At 46.8% G+C, this 20,309-nt stretch overlaps 1 protein-coding gene across 6 annotated transcripts in view; it reads right to left on the bottom strand.

The window, feature by feature from the left end:
* Window positions 1–535: 535 nt before the first annotated feature.
* Window positions 536–20,309, bottom strand: part of LOC139259666 (tubulin alpha chain) — a 149,070-nt gene continuing 129,296 nt past the window's right edge. For 4 of the 6 annotated variants that reach the window (XM_070875216.1, XM_070875218.1, XM_070875220.1 and 1 more), the window contains 3 exons: window positions 7,315–7,537; window positions 5,616–5,764; window positions 536–1,697 (listed from right to left, as the gene is read on the bottom strand). In XM_070875216.1, the coding sequence (XP_070731317.1) occupies window positions 723–1,697; window positions 5,616–5,764; window positions 7,315–7,537 (1,347 nt within the window). In that variant the 3' untranslated portion in view covers window positions 536–722. Of the gene's footprint in view, window positions 1,698–5,615; window positions 5,765–7,314; window positions 7,538–14,488; window positions 14,576–20,309 lie in introns of those variants that run through there. The other 2 variants (XM_070875217.1, XM_070875221.1) reach the window with 2 other exon arrangements.

Below are 20,309 nucleotides of genomic sequence, written 5' to 3'. Positions count from 1 at the left end.
CTAAGGTCACACTTGCTCATTGTACACAATACTCAGTTTCATCCTTTATGAATGTATCAGTTGAGGTACAGATCTAGCATCGTCTAAGCAAGGTGAAGATATATCTGCTGCCTCTGCATTTAGTAAACTTGTTACAGTTACAAGGACACCCTCAAAGCCTCCCTGATAAAGTGCAACATCCCCACCGACACCTAGGAGTCCCTGGCCAAAGACCGCCCTAAGTGGAGGAAGTGCATCCAGGAGGGCACGGAGCACCTCGAGTTTCGTCACCGAGAGCATGCAGAAACCAAGCGCAGATAGAAAGAGGGTGCGGCAAACCAGTCCCACCCACCCTTTCCCTCAACAATTATCTGTCCCACCTGTGACAGCGACCATGGTTCTCATATTGGACTGTTCAGCCACCTAGGGACTCATTTTTAGAGTGGAAGCAAGTCTTCCTTGATTCCGAGGGACTGCCTATGACAATGACAGTTACATCCGTTTCTATGAGTCAACATGTCCAGACTGCACCCAAGAAAAGTGTGACAACTAAAACTTATGTTCAAGTGAGATTTACTTCAAAAACATACAAGTCAATATACAGGAAAGGCATTTTTAAGTAAATACTCGACCACAATACATTGATCAGTCAAAATATTCAGTGCTGAAATGGGACCATTTTCAATGATATAAATTTACATGAAATGGGTGGAACATAGACCTGTCCTACAGGTGGAGGGCATTCAGAATTCCTCCTCATAGTCAAGGTCTGCAACACTATCTGTTCCCACCTCTTCGTAATCTTTCTCCAAGGCCGCCATGTCTTCACGGGCCTCTGAGAACTCCCCTTCCTCCATCCCCTCACCCACGAACCAGTGCACAAAGGCGCGCTTGGCGTACATCAGATCAAACTTGTGATCAAGGCGAGCCCAGGCCTCGGCGATGGCCGTGGTGTTGCTCAGCATGCACACCGCGCGCTGCACCTTGGCCAGGTCCCCGCCAGGCACCGCGGTGGGAGGCTGGTAGTTGATGCCAACCTTGAAGCCAGTTGGGCACCAGTCCACAAACTGGATGGTGCGTTTGGTCTTGATGGATGCAATGGCAGCATTGACATCTTTTGGCACCACATCACCCCGATACAGTAAGCAGCAAGCCATGTACTTGCCATGGCGACAGTCACATTTCACCATCTGGTTGCCCGGGTCAAAGCAAGAGTTGGTGATGTCGGCCACAGACAGTTGTTCATGGTAAGCCTTCTCAACCGAGATCACTGGAGCATACGTCACCAGAGGGAAGTGGATGCGAGGATAAGGCACCAAGTTAGTTTGGAATTCTGTCAGGTCGACATTCAGAGCTCCGTCAAAGCGGAGCGACGCGGTGATGGACGAGACAATTTGGCCAATCAGCCTGTTCAGGTTGACGTAGCCTGGACTCTGCACGTCCAGATTCTTTTGGCAGATGTCATAGATGGCTTCGTTGTCCACCATGAAGGCACAATCTGTATGTTCCAGTGTGGTGTGAGTGGTCAGAATAGAATTGTAGGGTTCGACCACAGCTGTGGAGATCCTTGGAGCTGGGTAGATGGAGAACTCCAGCTTGGACTTCTTGCCGTAGTTAACGGAGAGACGTTCCATCAACAGGGAGGTGAAACCAGAACCGGTGCCACCACCAAAACTATGGAATACCAGGAAGCCTTGGAGACCTGTGCATTGGTCACTCTGGGAAGTTAAAACCCACAGTTAGTTCCAAACAGGGAATCAACACTCCCATTATCTAGGTCAATTTTCCCTCCTCCCAAATGTGTGGGTTTCATCCTGGGGGTTGCACTGATCTTATCCAAGGAGGCAGCCATAATGGATCCTTGAATTTACAGCTTGTCCTCAGGGAAGATCCAACAGAATAATATCAGGGCATGGTGGGGAAGGGGGCACGGTTAGGAACACAGTCAGTAGAGGCTCGAGAGAAGCTTTGATCCCCAGGCATCTCCGCCAGCCAGAGTGTGGAAACCAGGTTTAATATTGGGTTGAGCCCACAGAATCATAACGACAAAGCATAGAGGGTCCGTTCAGCCCATCGAGTTTGTGCTGGAGGTCAGTCTGCTCAGACCAGGCATCAAAGGTGGGGACTAAGGCTCACTGCAATGGTGTGGGGGGTGGCAGGAAGAAAGTGCTTTGGACACGATTTGTGACAGATTTAAATATTTAAGGTAGCTAGACTGTCTGGCCTCAATGATCCACAAGAAATAGGAGGCAGCCATTTTGCCTTTTGAGCCTGCTCCTCCCATCATTAAGGTCAATGGCAGATATTCTACCTCAACTCCACCTTCCAACACTATCCCCATATCCCTAGAGTCCCTTAGTGTCCAAAAATGTATCAATCTTAGTCTTGAATATACTCAACAACTGAGAATCCACAGCCCTCTGAAGTAGAGAATTCAAAAGATTCATACACACTGAGTGAAGAGATTTTTCCTCATCAGTTCTAATTGGCCAACCTGTTATTCTGAGACTGTGACCCCTGAGATCTAGACACCCCAGCCAGGGGAATCATCCTCAGTATCTACCCCATCAAGCCCCTTAATAATTTTACATGTTTCAAAGAGATCACCTATCATTCTAAGCTCAAGGGAATATCGACCTATTCATAGGACAATTCTCTCTCAACATAAGAAATAGGAACAGGAGTAGGCCATACGGCCCCTCAAGCCTGCTCCACCATTCAATATCATGGCTGATCTGATCACGGACTCAGCTCCACTTCCCCGCCCGCTCCCCATAAACACTTATCCCCTTATCGGTTAAGAAACTGTTTATTTCTGTCTTAAATTTATTCAATGTCCCAGCTTCCACAGCTCTGAGGCAGCAAATTCCACAGATTTGCCACCCTGAGAGAAGAAATTTCTCATCTGTTTTAAATGGGCAGCCCTTTATTCTAAGATTGTGCCCTCTAGTTCTAGTCTCCCCCATCAGTGGAAACATCCTCTCTGCATCCTTGTCAAGCCCGCTCAATCTTATAAGTTTTGATATCTCAGTCTCCTGAATTCCAATGAGTAGAGGCCCAACCTATTCAACCTTTCCTCATAAGTAAACCCCCTCATCCCCGAATCAACCTAGGGAAACCTTCTCTGAACTGCCTCCAAAAGCAAGTCTATCCTTTTGTAAATATGGAAACCAAAACTACATACATTATTCCAGGTGTGGCCTCATTAAATACCTTATATAGCTATGGTAAGACTTCCCTGCTTTTATACTCCATCCCTTTTGCAATAAAGGCCAAGATACCATCGGCCTTTCTGATCACTTGCTGTACCTGCATACAATCCTTGTGTGTTTCATGCACAAGTTCCCCCAGGTCCACTGTGCTGCGGCACTTTGCAATCTTTCTCCATTGAAATAATAACTTGCTTTTTGATTTTTTTTTCTGCCAAAGTGCATGATCACACACTTTCCAACATTATACTCCATCTGCCAAATTTTTGCCCACTCACTTAGCCTGTCTATGTCCTTTTGCAGATTTTGTGTCCTCCTCACATTGCTTTTCCGCCCATCTTTGTATAGTCAGCAAACTCGGCTATGTTACACTCAGTACCTTCTTCCAAGTAGTTAATACATATTGTAAATAGTTGGGGATCCCAGCACTGATCCCTGCGGCACCCCACGTTACTGGTTGCCAACTAGAGAATGAACCATTTATCCTGACTCTTCTGTTTGTTAACCAATCCCCTATCCATGCTAATATATTATCCCTGACCCCATGAACTTTTATCTTGTGCAGTAACCTTTTTTATGTGGCACCTTGTCAAAGGCTTTCTGAAAGTACAAATACACCACATCCACTGGTTCCCCTTTATCTACCCTGTTCGTTACATCCTCAAAGAACTCCAGCAAATTTGTCAAACATGACTTCCCCTTCATAAATCCATGCTGACTCTGCCTGACCAAATTTTATTTTCCTCATCCCAGGAATTAGTCCAGTGACTCTTGATTCCACTCCCTTCAGGCAAGTATATATCCTTCCTTAAGTAAGATCAAAACTGTGCACAGTACTTCAGGTGTGGTCTCACCTCGGCCCTATACAAGTATAGCAAGACTTTCCTACTCATGCTTCAATCCATTTGTAACAGACTAAAATATCATTTGTTTGCCCAATTGCTTGTTGTAGCTTCATGTTAACTGTGATTCATGTACACTGTGATTCATGTACAAGGACACTCAGGTCCCTCTGAATATCAACAATTCCCAGTCTCACCACTTACGCCGCTTTAAAAACATCCGAACCTGATGGAATTAAAAGAAAATGCTTCAACACGGTTCCGATCAGCAGGATGCAGGACAGTCATGAATTAGGCATTAAGTTGCACATCTGCATCATCTGTCCCTTGTACAACATGGTTAAAAACATCCCAGGGCACCATTAACAACATTTGACACCATGCCACGCAAGGAGATATTAGGACAGGTGACCAAACGTGTGATCAAAGTAGGAGGTTTGAAGGAGTGTCTTGAGGAGAGCAAGGTAGAGAGAGGAAGAGGGGTTCAGGGAGGGAATTCCAGAGTTTGGGGCCTAGGCAGCTGAAGGCACAACTGCCAATGGAGCAGCGAAGATAGATCCTGGAAGCGCAAGAAATTGGAAGAGCGCAGGGATCCAAGGGTTGTAAGCCTGGAGGAGGTTAGAGATAGTGTCGGTTCTGGCTCAGTTTGTAGCACTCATGCCTCAGAGTTGAAAGGTTGTGGATTCAAGTCTCACTCCAGAGACTGAGTGCATAATATCTAGGTTGACATTCCAGTGCAGCATTGAGGATTGCTGTTAAACCGAGGCCTCGTCTGCTCTCAGGTGGATGCAAAAGATCCCATGACACTATTTTGAAGAGGAGCAGGGGAGTTATCACTGGCGTCATGGCCAATATTTATTGCTCAGCTTCACTAAAAAAAAAAAGGAGATGATCGGGTCATCACATTGCTGTTTGAGAACTTGCGGTGCGTAAATTGCCTGCCGCATTTCTCACATTAAAGCAGTGACTACACTTCAAAATGTACATGTGCTGTAAAGAGGTTTGGAACATTAGCAGGTCAAAGGTGCTATAGAAATGCAAGTTTTTCTTGTTTATGAGAGGAGGGCTCTTCGACAGCACCTCCCAAACCTGCGATCTCTAGCACCTAGAAGGACAAGGGCAGCATGCACATGGGAACACCACCACCCGAGTTACACACCATCCTGACTTGGAAACATATCGGCCGTTCCTTCATAATCGTTGGGTCAAAATCCTAGAACTCCCTCCCCAACAGCACTGTGGGAGCACCATCACACGCACTGCAGCGGTTCAAGGCAGCAGTTCACCACCACCTTCTCAAGAGCAATAAATGCTGGCCTTGCCAGTGATGCCCACATCCCAGGAACGAATTTTTAAAAAGGGAGGAGCAAGGCCATGGAGGATTTTGAACCTAATAAAAGGACATTGCTTTTAGCCACCCCAGTACATACAGAAGTAGCTGGCACATCAGCCCACTGAGGGAAAACACATTAGATTCACCATTGTACACAGTTTGTTTGAGGTTATTATGCCTTGCTGAATCAATATGCTCTTATAGCATCCAATCACTCCTTTCTCAATGCAAGGCTTTTGAGAACACCCTTACCAATTTGCGGATCCTGTCCAAGACGTGGTCAATCAGCTCCTTGCCAATGGTGTAGTGCCCGCGGGCGTAGTTGTTTGCCGCGTCTTCCTGCCCGGTGATGAGCTGCTCAGGATGGAACAGCTGGCGATAAGTACCAACACGAACCTCATCTGCAAAACAATAATGCAAGTTGCACAGACCATACTAGGTATCTAACAAGTCTATAGACCGGCAGCACATTGGATAGACTGTTCATCTCGCATAGACAGAAGTGAAAGAAATGTCCTCACGGAATTGCAAGTCGAGAGTTCTTAGCTCAACCTTCCAAAAAAATGTCCGTGACTGGTCTTTAATCTCAATACACCATCGGAACAGGAGTCGTCCATTCAGCCCTTCCACTAGTCAATTAGATCATGGCTGAGCTGCAGCTCAATTCAGTGTACCCATCTTGGTTCCATAGCACTCAATGCCCTTGCCTAACAAAAATCTAACTCAATTTTGAAATTTTCAAATTGACCCTCAGCTTTTAGGGGCAAAAGTTCCAAATTTCCATTAGCCTGTGTGTGATATCGCCCCTGAACAGCCAAGCTCTATTTTTAAAGTTCTGCCTCCTTGTTCTGGACTCCCCCACCACACCTGGAGTACCGCGTACAATTTTGGTCTCCTTACCAAAGGAAGGATATACTTGCCTGAAAGGGAGTGCAACAGAGGTTCACCAGACTGATTCCTGTGATGGGGCAGGACAATCCTGTGATAGGGCAGGATTGTCCTATGAAGAGAAACAGAGTAGACTAGGCCTATATTCACTAGAGTTTTGAGAATGAAAAGGTGATCTCTGAAATGTATAAAACCCTTAAGGGAGTTGACAAAGGAGTCTAGAACTAGGGGTCACAGTCTCAGAATAAGGGGTCAACCATTTAGGATAGAGATGGAGAAATTTCTTCATTCAGAAAGTTGCAAATCTTTGGAATTCTCTACCCCAGAGGACTATGGATGCTCAGTCATTGAGTTTATTCAATACTCAATGAGTATTGAGTATTCAGTACTCAATATATTTTTGGATACTAAGGGAACCAAGAGATATGGAGAGTGCATGAAAGTAGAGTTGCAGAAGATCAGCCATGGAATGGCAGGGCAGGCTCAGAGACAAATGGCCAACTCCATTTCTTACATTCTTATTTCTCTCCATCAATCACCTCGATTAGATTATCCCTCAATCTTCTATGCTCAAGGGAATACACCTAGCGTATGCAAACTGCCTCAAATGTAACCCTTTTAGCCCTAGATATGTTGAACCTGAACTGCATCCCCTCCAAGGCCAATATATCCTTGATGTGGGTAGGAAGTAGGAAGAGTTGAGAGCTATGAATTTTGGCAACTCCTTGGTATGGTTAGGATCCACCACCACCAGGAGCTGGTTGTAAATACATTCTAAAAACAGAGCATTTGATCCAAGAGATATTCCTAGTGTTAGGAACATCAACTGTTCGGAACATCAACTGTTCTGGGAAGAGAGATTTCATTCAAGGTGCGAGGGAATGATCAGCCATGATCTTATTGAATGGCGGTGCAGGCCCGAGGGGCCGAATGGCCTACTCCTGCACCTATTTTCTATGTCTATGACAACCCCAATATGATTAAATCAAGAGCCCTGCTGAAATCTAAGCAGCCATTGTAAAATGTATTAAGATACAATGATAGATTTGAGTGCTTCCATTACCGATCACAGTTGGTTCCAAGTCCACAAAGACGGCCCTGGGCACATGTTTCCCAGCTCCCGTCTCACAGAAGAAGGTGTTGAAGGAGTTGTCCACCCCTCCAGTGCTACTGCTGTCAGGTTTATGGCCATTGGGCTGGATACCATGTTCCAAACAGTACAGCTCCCAACAGGCATTGCCCATCTGGACACCGGCCTGGCCGATATGCATGGAAATACATTCACGCTGCAGGAGAAGAGTGTTTGAGGAATTAGTACACAATGCTTATATAGTCAACCTTACTACATACAATCTACAGCACAAACAGGCCCTTCGACCCAACTTGTCTATGCTCCACATGAGCCTCCCCCCTTCATCCAACCCAAACATATCCTGCGAATCCTTCCACCCGCATGTGCTTGTGTAGCTTCCCCTTAGCTAGGGTCAGCTGTGACTCAGTGGGTAACACACTTGACAGAGTCAAAGTTGTAGATTCAAATCTCACTCGAGACTTGAGCACAAAAAAAAAATAATGTAGGCTGACATTCCAGTGCTGAAGGAGCGCTGCACTGCCGGAGGTGTCAGCTTTCTGAGGAGACATTAAACAGAGGACCCGTCTGCCCTCTCAAATGGGCGAAAAAGATCCCATGGCACTATTTCGAAGAACACAGGAGTTATCCCCAGTGTCCTGGAGGCCAATATTTATCCCTCAACCAACAAAAAAAAACAGATTATCCCGTCATCATCAAATTGCTGTTTGTGGGAGCTTGCGGTGTGCAAATTGCCTGCCATGTTTCCCACATTGCAGCAGTGACTACACTCCAAAAAAGTACTTCATTGGCCATATAGCACTTTGATGCATCCAGTGGTCATGAAAGACGCTATATAAATCCAAGTCTTTATTAGCTGTATCTATGCTATTTGCCTCAACCACTCCTTGTAGTTACATGTTCCAACATGGTAAAAATGTTTCTCCTAAATTCCTTACTGGATCCATTATGGACTACCTTATATTGATGACCTCTAGTTTTGGTCTCCCCCACGAGTGCACAACATTTTCTCTATATCTACTCTATCAAACCCTTCATAATTTAATGTAAAATCCTCTCAGATTATCCCTCAGCTTTCTCTTGTCTAGAGAAAAGAGCCCCAGCCTGTGCAGTCTTGTCCTGAGAGTTTTTTGGTATCAAGGTTTAAGAAAACAAAACTGCAATTTCTCCAGTAATCTTGCACATTAGAATAAGCATTTAGAATTAGAGCTCAGGTAGACGGAAGGAAGATGGTTTTAGGATAAACTGTAGTACAAGATCTGAGCACAGGACAACAGCTTCTCTGGCAAGAAAAGATCACACTTAAATAGCAACTACCCTAGTACCATAAAATGTAATTGAGGAAAAAAAGCCATATCCTTCAGTAAAAGTTGGGTCTCGAGATAGAGTCTGCCACCCCCAGTGTAGTTCATGCAATATCATATCCACAAACAAAGATGAATACAGTGAAAGTTATCTCTATCATGGTCTACAGGGCTGTAGTAATATCTGCCCTCCTGTATGGCTCAGATGTGGACCATGTACAGTAGACACCTCCAGTCACTGGAGAAATATCACCAACGATGTCTCAAAATCCTACAAATCCCCTGGGAGGACAGGCGCACCATCAGCGTCCTCATTCAGGCCAACATCCCCAGCATTGAAACACTGAGCACACTCGATCAGCTCTGCTGGGCAGGCCAGTGTCTGCATGCCAGACACAAGCCTCCCAAAGCAAGCGCTCTACTCTGAGCAAACAAGCCAAAGGTGGGCAGAGGAAACGTTACAACACCCTCAAAGCCTCCCTGATAAAGTGCAACATCCCCACAGATACCTGGGAGTCCCTGGCCAAAGACTGTCCTAAGTGGAGGAAGAACATCCGGGAGGGCGCTGAGCACCGAGTCTCATCGCCGAGAACATGCAGAAACCAAGCACAGGCAACGGAAAGAGCGTGCAGCAAACCAGGCCCACCCTCCCCTTCACGACTATCTGTCCCACCTGAGAGAGTCTGTGGCTCTCTTATTGGACTATTCAGCCACCCAAGGTCTCACTTCAGGAGTGGAAGCAAGTCTTCCTCGATTCTGAGAGACAGCCTATGATGATGGATCTCTATCATAGGCAGTCCCTCAAAACAAGGATGACTTGCATCCATGCTGAAAAGGGATGAGCTCACATGTGTTTCAATAGGGAGCTAATATTCCAGGAAGGGTGGAAGATGCCTGTGCGTGGATTATTTTTTTAACGTGTGGTGGCAGTTGCACACAAGCCATCACACGGGCTTGACAGAGCTAGGTCTTGGTCCAGTGGCAAGGGTTAACCAAGATGACTGGAGACCAGCTCTGCTGCATGGACCTAGTGCGCACACATTGCAGTGTTGACTGGTCTGTGCTGTCCCTGGGCCCTGAACTCACCTCTCCTGGGCCCTGATCACATCCCTCCAGTCTCTATAAACCTTGAGCCATTGCAGTTGAGCTCCCAATCACCCAAAGACCCACAATCCTGATTTCTCCCTCTTTCCCCACCACGCACGCCCCCCCCCCCCCTCAAAAGATTGAGGGGGATTGAGAGATGTTGGGTGGATATTTCTCCCTAGCTGGAGTCCCTAGAACTAGGGCATAGTCTCAGAAGGGGTCAGCCTTTTAAGACCGAGATGAGGAGGAATTTCTTCACTGAGGGTTGTGAATCTTTGGAATGCTCTGCCCCAAAGGGCTGTGGATGCTGAATCGTTCAATATATTCAAGGTCGAGATAGATAGATTTCTGGACACCAAAGGAATTAAGGAATATGGGGTCAGGAAGGAAAGTGGAATTGGAGGTCGAAGATCAGCCATGATCTTATTGAATGGCGGAGCAGGCTCAAAGGGTTGTACCTGCCTACCCCTGCTCCTAATTCTTATGTTCTTACCCTTAGTTAGGTACTGAACAAGGACAGCAGTACAGTGACTAACCTAACCACACCAAGATGGTATTTACAAGAAAGCTTAAGTTTTTCCCATGCATACATCTCCCAACAAGTTCTATTCTCACATCATAGTGACAGCAAATGGCTGCAATCACAATCAATGTAGGTTCATCTATATCCAAGTCATCATCATCATAGGCAGTCCTTTGGAATCGAGGAAGACTTGCTTCCACTCCTGAAGTGAGTCCTTAGCTGGCTAAACAGTCCAATATGAGAGCCACAGTCCGTCGCAGGTGGGACAGATGGTTGTTGAGGGTAAGGGAGGATGGGACAGGTTTGCCGCACGCTCTTTCTGCTGCCTGCGCTTGGTTTCTGCATGCTCTCGGCGGAGACTCGAGGTGCTCAGCGCCCTCCTGGATTTTCTTCCTCCACTTAGGGTGGTCTTTGATCAGGGACTCCCAGGTGTCGGTGGGGATGGTGCACTTTATCAGGGAGGCTTCGAGGGTGTCCTTGTAACATTTCCTCTGCCCACCTTTGGCTCGTTTGCCATAAGGGGGGTTCCAAGTAGAGCGCTTGCTTTGGGAGTCTCGTGACTGGCATGCAGACAATGTGGCCTGCCCAGCTGAGCTGATCAAGTCAGTGCTTCAATACTGGGGACATTGGCACGTCTGACCTCCCAGGGGTTTTGTAGGATCTTGCAGAGGCATCGTTGGTGGTATTTCTCCAGCAACGAGGTGTCTACTGTACATGGCCCATGTCTGAGCCATACCGGAAGGCAGGTATTACTCCAGCCCTGTAGACCATGAGCTTGGTGGCAGATGAGGGCCTGGTCTTCAAACACTTTCTCAGGCTGCATTATGGGAGGTCCCACCTTTCTGATGAGACGTTAGAGACCCCACGTGCTCTCCAGTGCACTTTATCATACAGCACTATTTCAAAAGAGCAGGGGAGTTCTCCAGGTATCCTGGCCAATACTTATCCCTCAAAACAACATCACAAAACAAAAGTTTTCTGGTCATTTATCACATTGCTGTCTGTGGGAGCTTGCTGTGCAAAAATTGGCTGTCATATTTTCTACATTATAACAGTGATTACACATCAAAAAGTGGTCAGGATCACTATCTCAGATCTCCTGGCATGTTCTCCTCCCTCCAAATATATGAAATGTATCCGTGCCAACAGCACCTTTCCACCATGCTTTAGCGCCTCAGCAGGAATTCCATCTGCATTCGTAGCCTTGTCATTCTAGAGCTGTTTTATGGCTTTATCTACCTCGTGCAGCGTTGGGGTTTCACTGAGGTGGTGGTGGGTCGTATGCTGCGGGATGGAGTGGAGAACACTCGAGTCAAAGGCAGAGTCTCAATTGAGGAGATCTTCAAAGTGTTCCTTCCATCGGGCCCCAACAGCCTCGGTGTCCTTGATGTGTTTCTCCATTCTTGGCCAGGAGTGGGGTGGGGCCTTGGGAGTTTGGACCGCAGGTGGCTTTGACTGCAACAATGAAGAATCTTCGCATATCATGGCTGCTGGCCAATTGTTGTATCTCCTGTGCTTTCTCCATCCACCATCTGTTCTTTAGGTCCCGGCAAATCAGTCCCAGCCGCCCCCGCCACCCCCCCCCCCCCCACCCCCTTCCCCCGACTACTGTCTGTCCCGTCCCACCTGCGACAGGGACTGTGGCTCTCATTGGACTGTTCAGCCACCAAAGGACTCACTTTAGGAGCGGGAGCAAGTCTCCCTCGATTCCAAGGAACTGCCCATGATGACTACACATCAAAAGTACTTAATTGGCTGTAAAGCACTTTGGGATAGCTTGAGGTTGTGAAAGGGTTCCTATGGAACTGGAGGGTAGCTAATGTAACACCACTTTTTTAAAAAAAAAGAAGGAGAGAGAGAGAGAAAGCAGGTAATTATAGACCAGTTAGCCCGACATCAGTAGTGGGGAAAATGTTGGAATCAATGATGAAATAGCAGTGCGTTTGGAAAGCAGTGACATGATCAGTCCAAGTCAGCATGGATTTATGAAAGGGAGGTCATGCTTGACCAATCTTCTGGAATTTTTGTGAGGATTTCACTAGAGTGGACAGGGAAGAACCAGTGGATGTGGTGTATTTGGACTTTCAAAAGGCCTTTGACAAGGTCCCACATACAAGAGATTGGTGTGCAAGATCAAGGCACATGGTATTGGGGGTAATGTACTGGCGTGGATAGAGAATTGGTTGGCAGGCAAGGAGCAGAGAGTCGGGATAAGCAGCTCCTTTTTGGAATGGGAGGCAGTGACTAGTGGAGTACCACAGGGCTCAGTGCTGGGATCCTAGCTTTTTACAATATACATTAATGATTTGGATGAAGGAATTGAGTGTAATATCTCAAAGTTTGCAGATGACACTAAACTGGGTGACTGAGGAGGATGCTAAGAGACTGCAGGGTGATTTGGACAGGTTAGGTGAGTGGGCAAATGCATGGCAGATGCAGTATAATGTGGATAAATGTGAGGTTATCCACTTTGGGGGCAAAAACACAAAGGCAGATTATTATCTGAATGGTGAGATTAGGAAAAGGGGAGGTGCAACGAGACCTGGGTGTCATGGTTCATCAGTCATTGAAAGTACACATGCAGGTACAGCACAAGTTAAGCAAGCAAATGGCATGTTGGCCTTCATAGCAAGAGGATTTGAGTATAAGAGCAGGGAGGTCTTGCTGCTGTTGTACAGGACCTTGGTGAGACCACACCTTGAGTATCGTGTAGAGTTTTGGCCTCCTAATCTGAGGAAGGACATTCTTGCTATTGGAGTGCAGCGAAGGTTCACCAGACTGATTCTCGGGATGGCAGGACTGACATATGACGAAAGACTGGATCGACTAGGCTTATATTCACAAATTTAGATGAATGAGAGGGGGATCTCAGAAGCATATACAATTCTGATGGGATTGGACAGGTTAGATGCAGGAAAAATGTTCCCGATGTTGGGGGGAAGTCCAGAACCAGAGGTCATAGTCTAAGGGTAAGGAGTAAGCCATATAGGACCAAGATGAGGAGAAACATTTTCACCGAGAATTGTGAACCTGTAGAATTCTCTACCACAGAAAGTTGTTGAGGCCAGTTCGTTGGATATATTCAAAAGGGAGTTAGATGTGGCCTTTACAGCTAAAGGGGTCAAGGGGTATGGAGAGAAGGCATGAGTGGGGTACTGAAGTTGCCATGATCTTATTGAATGGTGGTGCAGGCTCGAAGGCCTACTCCTACACCTATTTTCTATGTTTCTATTATGACCAACTGCTTTTAGAGACAAGGAGGAAAAAAAAAAATCAGGCTCAGAAGAGGAAGGGAGACAAAGATTGGCAGCAGTTACACTCTGAAGGCTGTAAAGCACCAAACAAAAAGAGGAGGTGCTGTTCCTCGAGCTTGCATTGAGCTTTGTTGGAACAGTGTAGGAGACAGAGGACAGAGGTCAGAGTGGGAATGGAGCGGGCAATTAAAGTGACAGATGACCAGAAGCTCGGTCATGCTTACGGATTGATGCCAAGTCTCTCTAATATTCCAACCTATCACAGACCTTCCCTTTTGTTCTTTCTTCCCCTCCCCCTTTCAGTGCTCGTTAAGAATCTGATCTTTCCGAACACTCCAGTTCTGACGAAGGGTCATCGACCCGAAACGTTAACTCTGCTTCCTCTCCACAGATGCTGCCTGACCCGCTGAGATTTCCAGCATATAAATGCAAGTCTTTCTTGCAGCCAACAACCTCCCCAATCAAGTGCAGGAGTGGGGTTGTTCATTCACAATTCTATAATGTTCAACTCCATTAACAATTGACCAGGACCAAAGAAATGTTAAAGCTCAGGTTGGCACATGGCATTTAAGCACTAGTCAATGATCAAGGTCCAAATATCTGCCCTTAAAAACAGCACCAACATCCAGAGAGATGGAGATGGAGATTTTAAGGATAAGGGAGTCAAGGGTTATGGGGAGCAGGCAGGGAAGTGGAGTTGAGGCCAAGACCAGATCAGCCATGATCTTATTGAATGGCGGAGCAGGCTCAAGGGGCCAAATGGCTTGCTCCTATTTCTTATGTTCCTCATTGTCCAGAAGCTTAACTGGACCAGCTGTAACAAGACAAAACTCCCATTTGCCACTCACTTGAATCTATCAATACCCGATTGCAGCATTTTGTTCCCACCTACAGTACTTATTATGCCACCTAACCTGGAGTTATCAGCACACTGCTATAACTACTAGATTCCTTCATCCAAGTCATTGGTAAATACTCACCATCTGGAAAAGTATGGACTAATGAAGGAGAGCCAGCATGGATTTGAGACAGGCAAAGCGTGTTTGACTAACTTGACCGTTTTTTTGATGAGGTAACAGGGTATACAAGGGCATATCGTCATCATAGGTGGTCCCTTAGAGGATGACTTGCTTCCATGCCAAAAGGATGAGTTCACGGGTGTTTCAATGAAGGACCTGAACGACATGAAGGGTGGAAGATGCCTGCGCGTGAATTTATTTATTTTTTTTTTTTAAACATATGGTGGCCGTTGCACACCAGCCACCACACAGGATTGACAGAGTTAGGTCTTGGTCCAGTGGCAAGGATTAACCAGGACGACTGGAGACCAGTTCTGCTGCTCAGACCTAGTGCGCACACATATCGCAGTGTGGGTTAGCCCGTGCTGCCCCTCGGCCCTCGTCTCTTCTGGGCCCCGATCACAGCGCACCATGATCACTCGTCACTCCTGCACCCCAACCTCTGCTTCCTGCTGTACCTGCCCACACTCCAATCACCGACCTGTGGTGTCCTTCACCATGGGCTTCGACACCTGGAGGGCATATGCAGTTGATGTGCATATGGACTTCAAAAAGGAGTTTGAAGTACCACATAATAGGCTTTTTAAGCAAAATTAAAGCCTATGGGATAGAGGGCAGGCGCAGCTGGGTACAAAATTGACTAAGGGATAGATAACAGAGTTGTGGTGAATGGCTGTTTTCTGGACTGGATTGAGGTAAACAGTGGTGCTCCCCACGATGAGGTTCAACACCACCTCCAGTGCACCAGCGCAGCCTTTGATCACCTGAGGGAGAGAGTGTTCGAAGATCAGGCCCTCAAATCTGGCACCAAGCTCATGGTCTACAGTGCTGTAGTGATACCCGCCCTCCTGTATGGCACAGACGTGGACCATGTACAGTAGACACCTCAAATCGCTGAAGAAATACCAACGATATTTCCGCAAGATCCTGCAAATCCCCTGGGAGGACAGACACATCAATGTCAGTGTTCTTGATCAGGCCAACATCGAAGCACTGACCACACTTGACCAGTTCCGTTGGGCAGGCCACATTGTCTGCATGCCCGACATGAGACTCCCAAAGTAAGCGCTCTACTTGGAGCTCCTTCACGGCAAGTAAGTCCCAGGTGGGCAGAGGAAACGTTACAAGGACACCCTCAAAGCCTCCTTGATAATGTGCCACATCCCCACCGACATCTAGGAGTCCCTGGCCAAAGACCACCCCAAGTGGAGGAAGAGCATCCTGGAGGGCGCTGAGCACCTCGAGTCTCATTGTTGAGAGCATGCAGAAAGCAAGCGCAGGCAGCGGAAGGAGCGTGCAGCAAACCAGACTCCCCACTGAAAGGTTACAAAATTCGTGGGAAATCCCCCCAGTGTTTGGACTCATTAGAAAGGAAATTTAATTTGGAACTATCTCCCAGAAAATTTGAAATCCTAACGTGCACATGGAAGAAACTATGAACTTTAAATCGAATTTGGGATTTTACAAGGCAGGTTGAGTCTGTGTGGACAGGGCTAAAGAACTAAAGGATAACTATCCTGCAAAGAAGTCAGTTTTGAGTATTGAAACTGTCTGGGGTATTGAAACTAAAGCAAATTGTCTGGAGAATTGTGGCTACTTGAAAACCCTTCTCCCCAGGAGACATTAACATAACAATTAACCCAGAGATAGCTAACCATCATCCTGATCTGGAAAGCCATTCCAGCACGTGCATAACAATGGCCCATCTAGCCCACATGAAAAACCCAAGCACAGACAGACACTGAAAATACCAAAGCTAATATTTCCATCAAGAAACAGATTTAAAAAGATCGACACACCCGACACAGGTTAATATTTAATGAGCCCACCAAAATATAACAAAGAATCCAGGCTGATTTGGCGCGAAGACTAGAACACTCCAAAGGTATAACTGGGCCCGCTTTAACAAAGGGTATGTTACTGCCTCAGAAGACACTGCTAGGGACGCTTAGCCGAAGGTATGCACACAGCAGCCTAGCATCATAGAGCATCAAGGAGGGAGAGAGACCACCGCAGCAGTCTTTAACTAACTTCTCCAGCCTAGACGTCCTGTAATCGGAAAGGAAGGAAGAACATCAGCATCGCGGCAGCAACCGACCACAGCCGACGTGGTACCAACAAAAACACCGCGATCGACCAATGTCGAAACAAAACTCCGCAAGGAAGAAACCGAAGAATCGAAAGTTTCCACTCTACAACCTAGGCCTGACTACCAACAGGTGAAAACATTACCTAAAGAGACTTTGGACCTATTTCTAACAAAAGAAAGTGGGTACTTACCACATAAATCCAAAACGGGCCCTACCGCATCAGTGGACACCACCCAACTGAAGATTGCGCAGTAAGAAGTCTTCTACGATGTTCAGGGTACGGCAAGCAGATCCTACAGAATCCAGCAAACCCCGAAATCGCGGACCACCGCCAACTACCAGTAAAGGATCGGCGAGCATCGTCCCTGTTTGCCCTGGAGTTTAACCTAGTCAGTGTTAGGCACTGGGAGGTGGGAGGTGGGAGGTGTATTATTTCTGTAACCCCTTTGAATGTGTTCTTTACTTGAGTGGCTAAGTTTGACATTGATTTTATTAAAGGCAAGAAAATACAAAGTTCTTTTGCACCAAACCAGTTGTGTCTTGCATTTTATCACATCCCCCAAATAAATCCAGAGTCTAGAACCCAGGGGGTGAGAGTGATTCGAACCACTCAGAAGGTCAGAGGTGAACCTGACCCCACACACCACCCCCTCTTTCCTTCAACCGCTGTCTGTCCCACCTGTGACAGAGACTGCCATTCCTGTATTGGATTGTTCAGTCACCCGAGAACTCACTTAGAGTGGAAGCAAATCTTCATTGGTTTCAAAGGGACTACCTATGATGACTAGGACCACTGCTGCTTTTGGATTCTATAAAGCAGAGGCCCCAGTACAATCCCTAGGGGGGGGTGGGCACCACTCGTCACACCCTAGACATTCTCAAAAAGAGCAAGGTCTAACAATTCACTCATTCTCAGCTAAATGATGCCAGGATAGCTACAAGAGGTTAGAAAGCTGTTTAGAACTGGCAAGTAACTTGTTAAAACACCAGGTTAGCTTGTAGGAATCAGACAATATGGAGTGTCATCTCCAAGGTTCCAGTTTAAAAAGTCAGCTTTCTGGTGATGTGAAAGAACAGGGTCAGGCTAGGCTGGAGGCTAAATAAACATAGCTGGTTAAAAGCAGCTACACATGAAAATAAATCCCTGCACTAAAGCTGTAGTATTGTGCACAATTCTGGGCACCATGCTTTAGGAAGGATGTCAAGGCCTTGGAAAGGATGCAGAGGAAGTTTACCAGGATGACAGCAGGAATGGAGCGAGCTCAGTTATGTTGAAAGTTTGGAGAAGCTGGGATTGTTGTCCTTTGAGCAGGAGGTGGTCAAAAGGACACGCAATAGGTATTCAAAATGGAGTGGTTCCTAAACTAGCTTGGTTTCCTTGGGCAAGTTGCTCAAGTAACCAAAGGTTTAAAACAATTGGTAAAAAAAACCAGAGGGGGAAATGAGAAGTGTTTTCAGAGGTTAATACCTGGAATGGACCACCTAAAAGGGGTGGTGGAATCAGATGCCATTGGAATTTTCAAAAGGCAACAGGACATGTATGTTCAAGAGCTAATTTGTAGAGTTATGGGGACAATGATCAGATGCAACACTAAATGGGTCAAACTCTTTCAGAGTCGGCGCAGGCACGACCAGCTCCCTTCTGTACCGCAAGATTCGATGAAATGAAAAAGAGACTAAAAAAGGTAGAGGGCAATGCAAAGCCCATGAAACAATGGTGTGCTCATGGGGTAGTTAAAACATTTCAAAGCCTCAGTTCATCATAAACATATTAAACAAGCAGCTGAATTTAAAACAGATAGACAATCAGGATCAGTAAAGGCCATGGAAGGTATCTATGCCACCTATAATTTAAGTGCAACGACAAACTTGATTTACATTTTAAAAATTGTATAAAAGTGTTTAGATTTATACAAGACACTACAGCCATTTGCCTGTAATTGTGTAACTTTAGCATAATGGGACCAGGGGGCAACTGGAGTCAGGGGCAATAAATTACATACAAGGGGGAAAAGGCAACCATTGAAAGTTTGCAGCCTTATTTTTAATGCAATGGGCGTTTAATTCCCAATACGCAGCAGAGGTTTTGACAGGTGGCAGCCTGGACTCCCAAAGACAAGGGGCAGCACCAGCAGTCAGTGGGGATACCCAGGGGCAGGAGGCAAAGTCAGACCCTCATTTTCCTCAATAGGATTCCCTCTTCGCCCCCAGGGAATAATTCTGGGAACATCTTCAGATTAAAACAAAATAAAACTTCCCTTTCCAACTTTAACATGGTAACGGTCTCAGCCACACTGGCTGATTTCAGCACACTCACCATTTCACAAGTCCTTTTTTTTTCCCCCCCCCTCCTCTTTAAGTTGACTGAGGTAGGAAAAGAGACTGCACAAGAAGCAAACCCCCTCAGACTGGGAACAAAACAGAGAAAGAAAGAAAACAAAACACAACACTGATCTCCTGGGACCCTATTTATACAGCTGCTCACATCACGGGATTGGTTAAAAAATAAATGATTCCAATCAAGAAAATTACAAACTGCTGCAACTGCACACCTTCTAAATGATGATGATGTCACTCCCCTCCTCTTTTATAGGGGGCACTTGTAAATTATATGATTTTAATGCCCCAAAAAAAACACAAAAAAACCCCCCCAAAAAAACAAAAAAAATTTTAAAAAGAGGGCAGTTAAAAGTGTCTGGAGTGTCCCCCAGATCGGGGGGGCACTCGATCTAATGTTTAATTTGTCTCCCCCAAAAAGAGTGATGATGTCACTGCGACAAAGTTTCCCCTTTTTAAAGGTGCATGCACTTCCGTCTTCACTTAGTTTACTAATATGATTTATATGTGGATCATAAATGCAACTCTTTTACTTAAAGCTTAATTGATTGCAATTTAGTTTAACTTCTTATGCAAGACCATCAGCAGGCCGGGGCCATTGGAGGGAGCAGGGTGCGGTCCCGGCCCACAAGACCATCAGCAGGCCGGGGCCATTGGAGGGAGCAGTGTGCAGTCCCAGCCCACAAGACCATCAGCAGGCCGGGACCATTGGAGGGAGCAGTGAGCGGTCCCAGCCCACAAGACCATCAGCAGGCCGGGACCATTGGAGGGAGCAGGGTGCGGTCCCGGCCCACAAGACCATCAGCAGGCCAGGGCCATTGGAGGGAGCAGTGTGCAGTCCCAGCCCACAAGACCATCAGCAGGCCGGGACCATTGGAGGGAGCAGTGAGCGGTCCCAGCCCACAAGACCATCAGCAGGCCGGGACCATTGGAGGGAGCAGGGTGCGGTCCTGGCCCACAAGACCATCAGCAGGCCGGGGCCATTGGAGGGAGCAGTGTGCGGCGGTATATCACTTCAGGGAGCAGAGCGCACTGCTGCAGGAAGGAGACGGCTGACTGCAGTGCGGTCAGATACAGCAGGAGCGGCGAGGTCGGGGAGAAGGAGCGGCAAGAGTTCGTAGAGGGACATGATCGGGGCTCAGGAGAGGCGAGAGTTCGGTGCCAGAAGAGGCGAGGGCCCTGGGGCAGCACGGGCCAGCCCACACTGCGATATGTGCGCGCACTAGGTCCGTGCAGCAGAGCAGGTCTCCAGTCATCCTGGTGAACCCTTGCCACTGGACCAAGACCCACCACACATTTTTTTTAAATCCACGCACAGGCATCGACCACCCTTTGAGATCCAGAATATTAGGTCC

Source organism: Pristiophorus japonicus, chromosome 3, assembly GCF_044704955.1.
Source record: "Pristiophorus japonicus isolate sPriJap1 chromosome 3, sPriJap1.hap1, whole genome shotgun sequence".
NCBI lineage: Eukaryota > Metazoa > Chordata > Chondrichthyes > Pristiophoridae > Pristiophorus > Pristiophorus japonicus.
Note: the sequence above shows the minus strand (reverse complement) of the source record. Positions and strands in the feature narration are given on the sequence as shown.